Source organism: Hippoglossus hippoglossus, chromosome 23 (assembly GCF_009819705.1).
Source record: "Hippoglossus hippoglossus isolate fHipHip1 chromosome 23, fHipHip1.pri, whole genome shotgun sequence".
Classification (NCBI taxonomy): Eukaryota; Metazoa; Chordata; class Actinopteri; order Pleuronectiformes; family Pleuronectidae; genus Hippoglossus; species Hippoglossus hippoglossus.
In genome coordinates, this window is record NC_047173.1 from 8,618,692 (window position 1) to 8,630,218 (window position 11,527).

General features: G+C 44.9%; 1 protein-coding gene across 3 annotated transcripts; it reads right to left on the reverse strand.

Moving 5' to 3' along the window:
• Nucleotides 1–1,060: 1,060 nt before the first annotated feature.
• Nucleotides 1,061–11,311, reverse strand: tmem168a (transmembrane protein 168a). Of its 3 annotated transcripts, none has more exons than XM_034578687.1 (6): nucleotides 11,248–11,311; nucleotides 9,720–10,680; nucleotides 9,228–9,503; nucleotides 7,488–7,630; nucleotides 4,694–4,971; nucleotides 1,061–2,682 (listed from the first exon to the last, which is right to left on the reverse strand). In XM_034578687.1, the coding sequence occupies exons 2-6, from the start codon at nucleotides 10,551–10,553 to the stop codon at nucleotides 2,132–2,134; spliced, it is 2,082 nt and encodes a 693-aa protein (XP_034434578.1). In that variant the 5' UTR covers nucleotides 10,554–10,680; nucleotides 11,248–11,311; the 3' UTR covers nucleotides 1,061–2,131. The 3 variants fall into 3 exon arrangements, with proteins under 3 accessions (XP_034434578.1, XP_034434579.1, XP_034434580.1); XM_034578688.1 differs by lacking the exon at nucleotides 11,248–11,311 and adding an exon at nucleotides 11,077–11,241; XM_034578689.1 differs by lacking the exon at nucleotides 11,248–11,311 and adding an exon at nucleotides 10,927–11,064.
• Between the last annotated feature and the right edge of the window lie 216 nt (nucleotides 11,312–11,527).

The following is an 11,527-nucleotide window of genomic DNA, read 5'->3' on the forward strand; positions in this document are numbered from 1 at the left end:
ACTGGAACAAACAATAATCGAAAAACAAAACAACAGTTGTTGCATTTTCTCCAGTCCTCCTTTACAGGGGTGCAACTTGTGCTATAAAAGCACATTTATTTCCTCCAAATAAATCGCGGGCGAGCATCGGGCACATCACTGCCTGTGTTAGAAGGTAATGCCCCATGACAGGCTGTAATTACCCACAGACGAGAGGCTCGGCCGAGGAGAAACAGGAACAGAGGAAGGCTGGTGTGTGCAGCTGCATCCAGCCCATGTATCTGTGTATCTGTGTATCTGTGTGTGTGTGTGTGTGTGTGTGTGTGTGTGTGGTGGGGCTCTGACTCAGCACATCTACTCTGGCCCCTCAGAGGCGGCTGGCTCTTTTATTACCTAATCCAGTTTAGGAGATGAATCCGGACCGTAATCTAATATTCTCATAAATGATTCCCCCCGTATACAGTACATGAATCCCTGACCTGAGCTGTAAGCAGCAGCTCGCAGGCTGCAGCAATGAAAGGAGCGGCCTCACAAGACGACATTTATACTCGTCTCCTTTTCCGCTAATTGCCACAGTGGACTTATTGCTCGCATCTGCCTAATGGTTTGGTATTTACACAAGCTAAACACAGTGGGTTCAAAGCGCTGGATATGTTTGCTCTGGTTCAGGACTTTTCTCCCCGTCTCAGCGGATGAAAACCGATAAAAATGTTGCTTCATTACCAAATTTCATCCTTCTGAGATCTCACCATATATCTTGCTCTGTTCTTAATAGTGCCCTTCAGGTGAGTCAGGATACAGTGCCGCTCCCCGAGACGAGCAAATGAACCCAGAAGCCCCTCAGACACCTGTCAATCCAGAGTTTCAAGTGAGCAGAGTCTGTATTTGCTCAGCGTCTGCAGAGACAGTCATGTTAAATGAGTTTGGCCGATCTGTCTGATACCATGTCTTGCCAAAGAGCAAATACTTTAAGTACATTTTCAGGTACTTAGAGTATTTCTTTAAAAAAGTTCTTATAACATTTCCATTTTTATCCATCTCTTATGTATTTTTACTCTTTTCATACATGTCTCACACAGCGTTGTTAGACCAGCTTTTCATCCAAGTTTAATTCTTGTATTTTTAGACACCTCAGGTGAGGCACATGGGGAATGACACATGGAAAACACCACTTGACCTCTTTGAAAACATCACAGAGAAACAAACTTATTTCAAGGCAGCAATCCTCTCCAGAGTTCGTGTTTGTGGGGGAGAGATGAAACGCAGCAAGTAAAGGAAATAAAGAGGTCAGTGCACAGAAAGCAAGCACCCGGAACCTCTTGATTTGTTGCTTTGCATGACAAGTCGAAACTGAGTTTGTAAAGAGCAAAATGACTTCTTTAAGATGAATTAATCTTAATATAATACAAAAAGAGGGCTATTGTCTGGTCGTGATATACTGTCATGCATCTGTCTTTGTTCGGGGCAGAAATAAATGCAATTTGAAACAGTTGGAAAGAGAAAGGATCGCACAGCGAGAGCGGCAGGTCGACGTCGGACGTCCCTGGAACCAGAGGGTCACTGAGTTCATCCTCACAACAGGCAATATTTTGTCCATCCTGTAGAAAGGCTTTAGGAAGACACTGAGCCCCTCCCCGGCTCAAACAACTGTCTCCTTAATCCTCTAAATACAAAATAAGAGGCAAGGCAAGGATGTATAAGACACATAAATATAAAATAATTCAGCAAATTTAAGGCCCTCAGAAGGCACAGCATTGTAAAGATAAAATGGCACTATGTAACAAAAGAAAGAATTCCCAACAAAATAGAATTACAAAATAAAACAAACTGTCTTTCAATATGATCAATCATTAATATATGAAGAAACCTTAATAAAGGAGCTGCACTCAGTAACTGTTATTCTTTGAGCTCTTCATGTGCAGCATGCATGGGGTTATTTTATTTGGCGTCCCATGGCCTCATTCTGGGGTTCCAATATAATAATGTGCATCAGAAATTACGATGCAAAGAATCTCTCTGAACAACTTCTCCTCTCTCCTCCTGGGGTAAAATCTTATATAAACACATTCTCCTTCCTTTATGTAAACACCGTGTACCCAACACACTCCCAACTGTTAAGACAACAAACGAACGTTACAACTTCCCATGCGACCTATGAATGCACCAGTTTGATGCCCTGCCCAGTGTCCAGAACAGCGGGTGGGAACCAGGCGAGTTTGCACCTCCTGAAGCAGCGCAAACACACGCTGCACAACCAGAACAGGTTGAGACCACAGCACCAGTTGGACAGGTGCACCATGGGATATGTGACCCTGGGGAAGTGGGTCTTCCAATGCTTGGCGACGTCGCTCCCGGTGGGCAGGTGCAGCGTGTAGTCGCTCCAGCGCTTGGACACGCCGTACGAGGCCGTCACTGTCCGGCCCCTTTCCGACCACTGGGTGTCGCTGTCCGGGTTGCAGTTGAACTCCACCCATTCAGAGGTGAAGTCCCCTAACAGAGGGATGTCTCCGGCCTCGGGGTCGACCCTGGCGGCGGACAGCTCGGCCCCCTGCACGGCCACATAGATCCCGTCCACCCTGCGCACCTCCTTGACCCAGGGGAGGGAGTTCTCCGTGTCCAGCACGAGGATGAGGCGGGAGTAGTGGCCGGCGTTCTTCTCCCTCCACAGCTCCAGCAACTGGGCCAGGTGGAGACTCTCACCTCCTACAGCGGGGGAGGTCAGAGGGTGAGATGGAGAAGAGAGAGACAGAGAAGGGAAGAGAGGATGAGCCACTTTCAAGTACTTATCGCTGTGTCTTGTAAATTAATGCCCTGTTTCCAGTGTTGTTTCGTGTCCGAAATTCTGTTTCAAACACACTCTAGTACGGAAAAGCATTTTTGTACGGATGAATGGAGACTGCCGCCGAGGTAGAAAAGATAATTTAGCCGTTTTTTGCTGCACAATTTTGTGAAATACACTTTCAGTTGACTCGCAAATAGAAAAATGAGGCATTCTAGTGTTTCATTAACATTTAAAAAACAGCACTCTTTACCACACTCGTTATTATATGCAGTGTAGTGGAGGTTATAGAGCTACCATCGGTTCCGTGTCACGTTCAAGGACACCTCGACAGGACTCGTGGCTGTTGATTGACAAAGTGGCTTTGAAGGGATCAAACCTGTCGACTTTCACTCGCGGGTTCGTCTGTGTGCTCGTCTGACGGCCGTCAGCATGACGACGAGTGTCCACACAAACTGCACAAAGATGCTGTTTTTCCACTCGACAGCTCCAGAGCACAGAGATCAGAGCTGTGCTACCTCACCAACAGATGCACCAAATTATTTATGTTGCTTCGATATCATAATATATTTTAGGCGAGTTAATTAGAACTGAAGGAAAAGATATAATACCTTGTGCTTTTGGCCACAGAAAAACTCTGCCAACGACTGGTTTATATTTGGGTGGGAAACTGGAATCCCTCCACTTAACGAAAAATCTACGTGTTTAGAGAAAAAGCTGCTGCTTTACTTCAGAAACATTCAGGCATGTTTCCTAAGTGATCAACACAACAAAGACAAACTTGTTATTTCATCCCTGTATAATTTAGCACTGGACACTGCTGCACAAAAGCTTTATAACTTCAGAAATCAGAGGACAGAAATACGACTTTAAAACAGAGACGGTCCCCAATTTGGATTTCTGTAAAAACATGCCCACTTTTTCAAAAACACGTCCCTTCAAGATGCTGATGACAAAGGAAAGTGATTATCTTTTCAACAGGGAGTTTTTTTCTCTCCCTGTTTGCAGCGTCACGCAGAGATAATGTGTCAAGTAATCTCAGAACAAAAGAGTAGGAGCCGACACGACGTTAACCTGCTGCGATTCTCATTTGCTGTTGAGGGACGGCTCGTGTCACAGCAGACCGTCTGCAACTTTCCCTCACAGACGTCACAGCGGGAAACAAAACTTCAACGGCGAGTCCTTCGCAGCGGTTTTAACTCTTTGGGCGCTCACAGTCTGATGTGTAAATCGAATCAGCCTCTGATTGACTGGGGGGAGCGAGGAATGAAAAAGAATGGAAATCGGATTGTAATGCAAATACACAACAGCTCGGCAGTAAATAGGACTTTTGTTCTACCCGTGCCTGGCTGAAATCTTCAGTAATTGTTTATACGTGATAACTAGAGCAAATTTTTAGATGAAGCTCACAACACTGGACGTTTCGGCCATTTGTCCATCATTTTTTTCTTGTGTCTTCTCTGCTTGTTTGCAATCTAGTTTCCTTTTGTTCTCAACAGCAACACATAATGATCAAGTGTAGCAGCTGGCTCAGCGTGTACACACACACTGTACTGTATATTCTAATCATATCACAATTTTCTATTTTTTGAGAGATGAGTTACTGTGTTTCCACCTGCTGGCAGCTGCAGAAGTACCTCCTACAGGTTACATGAAATCATAGGTCAACTCCACTGGTGGTAGAAATGTAATTTGGAAGAACAGAATGATCGGCAAATGGTGATATTGGAGTCGGATGAAAGGGTCAGGGTTAGTGTTGGCTGGAATAAGCCTGAGGAATAAGCATTTTATTGAAATTTAACAGAAATTGAAATATGAGTTTTGTGGAAATCTGTTCAGTAGTTTTTGCATAATCCTGCTGACAAAACAAGAGACTAAAACATACCCTCCATGGCGAAGGTAATACAAATAATAATGTGGAAGTGCGGCTCTTACCCGACAGAGCCCACGACCCGGTGCCTTTGTACGTGTGCCCGCTGTAGAAAATCAGATAGGTGTCATGTCGGGGCCCGTCCACAGTGTGACGCTCCAGAAAGTCCCGCAGCTTGGTCAGCATTGCCTCCAGGGTGACGCCGCTGGTGGAGTAGTCGCAGCCGAACGTCTGGATCATGTGGTGGGAGAAGAGGCGCTGCACACTGTTCAGCATGCCCGTGGAGCGCTGGTTCAACTGCTGCACCTGCTCAGGTGGTAAGAGAGTGGGCTGGCCGTTGGCACTGGACAGGGAGAGAGGGAGACCGATGAGAGGATGTAAGAAAAACATAACGTACTACTGAGGAGGAAGTTTGTCAGAGGAAGAGGTGAAAGAGAGGAAATGAGGAATGAAGAAGTGACGCTCTCAGCTGTTTGCCAATTGAGTCTTTTCGGTCATGAAGTAACCTTCGCTTGATCCGTCAGGCTCCTATCACATGACCTGCATCCGGCATTAACCTCGGCTACCAGTGTAGAACGCAACATGGATAATCAATTACAAGCGTTGCTGAAACTGTTAACAGCTGTTGTGCAGTTGCATTTTGGATTTTACAATGACACAACTGCTTACATGCTTGGGACGAGCTGTTACACTGACACGTGAATGAGTGATCACGCAATATATGCGTTATCATGCGTTTTAGTATGGATGGGGATTCAAATACGGAGTCAAAACACTCGTGTAGACAGATAGTTTTAGTTTAATGAAAACTTAGTAGCATCAGTGGAGGAGGAACTAAGGTTAAAGATGGTTGAGGGCAAGGTGATTTTTTTAAGTGTGTGTGTTGACGCACAAAGCCTTGCCTGATAATATAAGTGGATGATAACACAGAGGGGGCACACACACACACACTAACACGCTCCAAGTCAAGGCTAGCAGCTCTTCTATGCCGCTATACATTTTCTTTCCATCTCTGTACTTGATGTTATTCATGGGCAATCAGAAGATTAAGCCATACTTCACTCTCACGGACATCTGCATAACTCGGAAGCCATCACGGCATCTGCCCTATGCCCTCGCCATCACCTCAAACCTCACCTTGACAACAACAGCTGGAAGCTTATCTCCAGTGGATGAGATAGAATTGGTTTTCTGGCCACTGGGCAGATAAGTAGTTGTTGACAGCCAAAGCAGATGTATTCCTCAGGCCTGCGATGTCACACTGATAATGATGCTACCTGCGTTGAGCCGAGTTTTCAACTCATGTCCTTTTCTGCCCTTTTGTGGAGGAACATATACAAAACAACAACGTTTTCTGCACAGCTTATGGAGCTATACAACAGTCGGTGAAAAAAAATGACTGCAAACCTCTGTGTGGCTTCGGCCAGTACACTGTTCACCCAAAGCCATCTAATCTTTTCAGATCTTGCAGCCCCCAGGGGAGTGAATGCTTGTAGTTTGAGATTCCGACCACATCTTCCCCCTGTTACACTCTCTCTTTCATCCTTTGAAAAAAAAAAAAATCCTGTCCTTTTCTCCACCGATTTCTCAGCGCTCCACCCATTTCCCTCTCCTCCTCTCTCACAATTCCTCACCTTCCTCTTCTCTGTGTGTCCCTTTTGGCGTTTACCACCACTCTCCCCCGTTTACAACCTCAGTCATCTCCTTGTGTTTTCTTCGCCTCATGTCTACCTCCCTGTTTTTCCCTCCGCGCCTCCCCCCTTCTCACCCCTATCGCTCTCATCTCCCTGTGGGGCTCTTGTCATTGGGAAAACATGATCTGCAGCCATCAAACAGGCGATTATACACTGCCGCATTCTCGTCGTGCACTCGGTTCTCCCTATGGACGCCACACATACGGCCATGCATACAGAGCGCCCACTGCTCCAACAGGACATCGGCTTGCATCCAAAATCACCTGGGAGAGTTAAACACAAGCAAGCCTGACATCCCCACTGAATGCTAACATCAGCTGAAATGTTCAATATACCAGCCCAAAATCTTCACAGGCTGGATTTTAAAACAGTGGAAAGCCTCTCGAGAAAAAAACATAAATAATAATAATAATAAGCAGCGATGTATTACTGATGGCTGGGTTCTGCTGTTAAGAAGCAGTGGGGAAGACGTCGGCATCATCAAAACTAACTCGGCTATTTCACAAAACGCTAGGCCGACTGAGAGGGCACTGGGAGAGGCATCGGCGGCAGCTAATGGCCAAGTGCTGCAGCTGATCGACTTTGTATGCCGTGGAGGGAGCAGTGGAATGATTCCTTAAGGGCCCAAACATTAGCGGCATGTTTATGCATAGTTATTGGCCTATTTATCCGGCTGGTTTTGTGTTAACTGAAGAGGGAGTTGGAATGAGTGATCAAGACATTTACCAGGAGGAAAAAAAAGCCAAAGCTTTTACTCATTACTGCTTCTCATATGTTTTTTTTGTTTGTTTTTATTCATTTTGTAGGCAATTTAAAAAAAAAACTTCTTTCTGTTGTTATATTGACTGAAGGATAAATTAATTAGTTAAACTGAATAATAAACATATTGATCAATAATCAAAATGTGATTCAAGTGTGATTCATGAGTGTAAGTTTGCCTGTCGGCCGAAATCCTTACCGATACCTTTTCCTTTAAAAACTAAAAATAGCATATCACGTGATCACTCACGTACACTGGGCATGTGCATGCCAGCATAAACAGGAGTTAGATTGTGCCAACAGTACCACAGAATCACCCGACCCTAAAAAAGTGGACGGCAGGCGTACAAGTAGCAACAGTGATGCAGTCCTGTGAATGCAGCCTCAGTCTGTGTGTCTCCAGTACCTGCAGTAGGCCGTTGGTATGACCAGCGCGTATCCGACGCAGGTTCCCCCCAGGCAGCTGCCCAGCTCGTGGAACAAACCATGGGCCAGAGACTCCAGAGGCAACACCACCAGCAGAGCGCTGAGAAAGAGGCCGTTGGAGGGCTGCGAAAATATCAAAGAATCAGAGTCACTTTCTCTCACAACTAACAGCGCGTACAAAAGCAATCAGAGCCAGATAATTGGTGGTGACACTTTGCGAGACGGTGATACAATAGGGGACTGACAGTGTTATTATCGCAGGACAAAACATGACAGGACCTAACTGAATGGAGACACAATACACTGTATGGCAGAAGACCAAACATCCCGAGCACCCATTAAAAGCGTACAATTACTGCAGTATATGAGCCTGTACATTCTGAGTGGACTCGAGACTGTGCAATAAAACTACTAATTTTATCTGCTAAAAGTATTTTAAATTTGAATGTTTAAATGTCAAAGACCAAAATGAAAAATAAAATTCTGGCACTTACACAAATCCCCACACAAATGTATAATAAAATGTAGTGACACAAAGTAGATCTTGTGCTACAAAGACTGAATTGCAATCAGTGTCACTGAGTCACTGTGATGCACAAATCAATACCTGCATAGTTAAGTGGAGCCACACTTGAACCTGCAAGATGTATTTATGATATTTTTAGGTGCCTGAATATATGACTATGAAGCACCATACAGCGTAAGAAAGAGGACTTGAGTGTTGCAGTCGTTGACCCCAAGCTGTGGGAGTCTGGCGTTACTCGTGAGAAGCTCTGCACCTCATTCATGAGCTGATTTACAGACGAGGAAACTCTCTTCGACTCAACAAAAGTGCTATTCTTCTTTTCAGTCAATTCGCACTTACAAATTTCCACACAGACTTTTGAAAGGAAGATATAATACATACAAAATAAAAAGTAATAATCTAGTTGAGTGGGTCTCCTGTATAAACTCATTGCAAAGCAGGGAATCCAATATAACAGCTCACACTGTGGCCTTAAAGATTTGCATAGAGTTGAATCAACACATCTGAGAATATTCTTAGTTTCACAAAGCTGTGTTTATTGCTGAGGCTGCATCAGACTGGACGAATGTGGCTGTTGTTTTGGGTGTGTATGTGTGCATCTGAGCGTTATGTGGATGCAAGTCGCTGACCATATATTACTATACTGCAACAGCACGAGTAAAGAAAATAGATGCAAAGCTAAAAACCTCACAGAACACGAGCTGAATAGTAACTTTCTCGAACATCAATGATGACAGCTCCTTCTTTCTCAGGCAAGTTTGCATCTGACACGAACAGATCTCAAATTAGGACCCGGCCCCATGAGACTCTTACAAGGTAAACGTCTAATAAGGCTAAATAAGTTATTGCTGCTCCTTATCCAAGTAGATAGGGATATTAAGGTGCTAATTAAAATTGGTTACGCATGAGAGCTGAGCTGATTTCGCTCCGGGAGCATCTTCTAACTACACTACAGCCACTAGCATTTCTCTTCTGAGTTTATAGAATGGGTGCAATATGTGTTTGCAGGGGACTTGTCATGACGATAAAAATGCTAAAGCTGGAAGAGGAGGAATAACAGCAGGAGCCTTATCGTGATGTGTGAGCTCTTCTAGAACATTCCGGAGTTTGTGATCAGCAACAGGTTTGCAGTGTATGATATGACTATAATGCGTCTTGCCCTTATATTTGAAATGTGACTTTATTTTCTCTTACCTGCCAGGACACAGCCCCCAGTATCCCCGTGGACAGCAAGCTAAAGAACACCAGCCGTTCTGAGATGAGGCAGAAGTGCCGGATGCCCCTGGAGGCCATGACTTGCTCCAGACTGCGGCTACTGGACCGCTGGGCCCGCCAGGCCTTCTGACACTCACTCAGCTTCGTGTGGAAGCCCCAAATTGTGATCAGCAGAATAATGTGGCAGATGAACCAGAAAATGCCAAAGACGCAAAAGCCTGGGATCACCAGATACCACAGCTCCAAGTGGCCAAGCTATGAAAACAGATGAAGTGTCAATAAACAGCCTTAAAATATAAGTAAACTAGCAACTTAAAATCTGTATCATAGTTTGAAAAACAAGTTTCAGTTGGAATAAAAAGTCAGTTTGAAGAGCTCATTCTTTACTGAGTTACACCCAACACCTAATGACTCGCATAATGGAAATGTCAATTTTCTGACACAAACATTTGAGCAAAATGCTGAGTGTACCTTCAAGGCAGCCAGGACAAAGAAGGCCAGCTCAGTCACACTCAGGGGCAGCAGGGACAGCCTCCTCCAGACGTTCCCCAGAGAGAGCAGTGGCATCCAGCGGACGCTGGGCCCCAGCCCACTGAAGTACACATCCAGCACAGGCTCACACAGTAGCCTGCCCAGGTAGCAGCCTAAAGCAAATGGGTTGGCTGCGATGCCTATGGCCTGGAAAAACACAAGAGACGTAACCAAGGCAAAACAGATGAGGTTGGGCAAGGCCAGGAGGGATTTCATCCGCAGGTCTACAATGAGAGCGCCCAGGGCCACTACCAAGCCTACTATGGCCGCTGACTTGTGAAGAAGCATGGTGGTGCTGGCAATGCCAAATCCCAGGAGCTCCAGCAGCTCATTCGATGTCAACAAAGTGGCTTTGTAATGGATGGAGCTGCATATGCGCTCGGTTACAGCCCAAACAGTTTTCAAAATAATACTGGCGAGGAGGAGATAGTTGGCGACCAGTTCCTTGACGTCTGAATCCAAAGCGGGGCTGTTGAGGAAGCACAGAAGCCCGAGCAGGAAGCCACACCACAGATGGAACAAGCTGAGGCTGGCTCTCTCCATGGAAAAGTAGTAGTAGAGGATGCTGGCTATCCCCAGGACGAAGAGGCCCAGGATGAAGATGACCAGGATCATCGGCTCGCTCGTCACCTCCCAGCGGACGTACATGCCCACGCACACCGCCACAAGGAGGTTGATGCTGGACAGGTAGCCCAGGAAACGCACGGACGTAAACACGTCCACCTCCTTGGGTTTATCGACTGTGAGCTCCTCTTCATCTTCTTCCCGAGCCATGGCTGAATTTATCCCTGTTTCTCCAAACTTCAGCTGCAGTGAATTTCCTCCTGTCTTCTTCTCTGGACTTTCACAGGTTTGTAAATGGAGGATGAAGCCTCTTCATGGCTCTGTGCAACATCAACCCCTGCAAACAATCCAACAGAAATGTTACACAAATGAACAAGGAGTCTCTCTGAACTGCTGCCAGGCAAACAAAACGTTGTATATTTGCACACATCATGTCCTGAGGAATGTTAGATAGAAAAACTAGATCTACTTTTGTTCTAAAACCAGTTCAACACCTATAAGTACATATTATTTTCATACATTATAACATAAAAGAGGGATACAAGGACTTTGAACATGCTATAGTTCGATTAGCTACACTTACTAATAAAACTATGGGTGAGAACATCAAAACTATTCAGAAAAGGTCCCAAAAAACAAAAGTCTGACAACTTATCAACAATATAAATGTGTGTCCGCGGACCAGCTTCTGACGATGTGGCACTGACTGCAGACGGGAAGTTCGCTAACTTACTTAGCCTCCCTGCGGACTTTTCATTCGCTGTCAGCTAACTCGCTAAACGACGTTTTGATATCATCACTTCAACTGTTTAAAGGATGAGAAACTGTTCTTGTATAAATGCCAAAGTGAGCGCTGTGACAACTAAACAGGACGTCATGTCTTTATAGTGAAAATGTTGCTTACATGTCGTTTGTTTAGGTGACAGCCGCTCCGCTTCCGGATTCCTTTACTACGGCATCTCGCAAGTGTCAAACAGAGAAAAGGCTGCGCTTTTTCAAAATGTTATTGAATCTATGCGCAGTATAGAACCTTGTAGTAGTAATAATAATAATAATAATAATAACTTTTTTATACAACACCTTTCAAAAAAACAATTACTAATTCTAGATAAGGCGGACCAATCAAAACAAAAAAACAAAGACAAAGAAAAGTCAATCAAACAAGTTAAATAATATAATGTGCT

What these genes read in the sequence shown, in the direction of transcription:
- tmem168a (XM_034578687.1), bottom strand. Translation starts at nt 10,553, where the DNA reads ATGGCTCGGGAAGAAGATGAAGAGGAGCTCACAGTCGATAAACCCAAG. An exon ending in TGGGGGCTGTGTCCTGGCAG is followed by an intron (nt 7,631 to 9,227) that starts GTAAGAGAAAAT and finishes ATATTTTCGCAG; the next exon opens with CCCTCCAACGGCCTCTTTCT. An exon ending in ATACCAACGGCCTACTGCAG is followed by an intron (nt 4,972 to 7,487) that starts GTACTGGAGACA and finishes CTCCCTGTCCAG; the next exon opens with TGCCAACGGCCAGCCCACTC.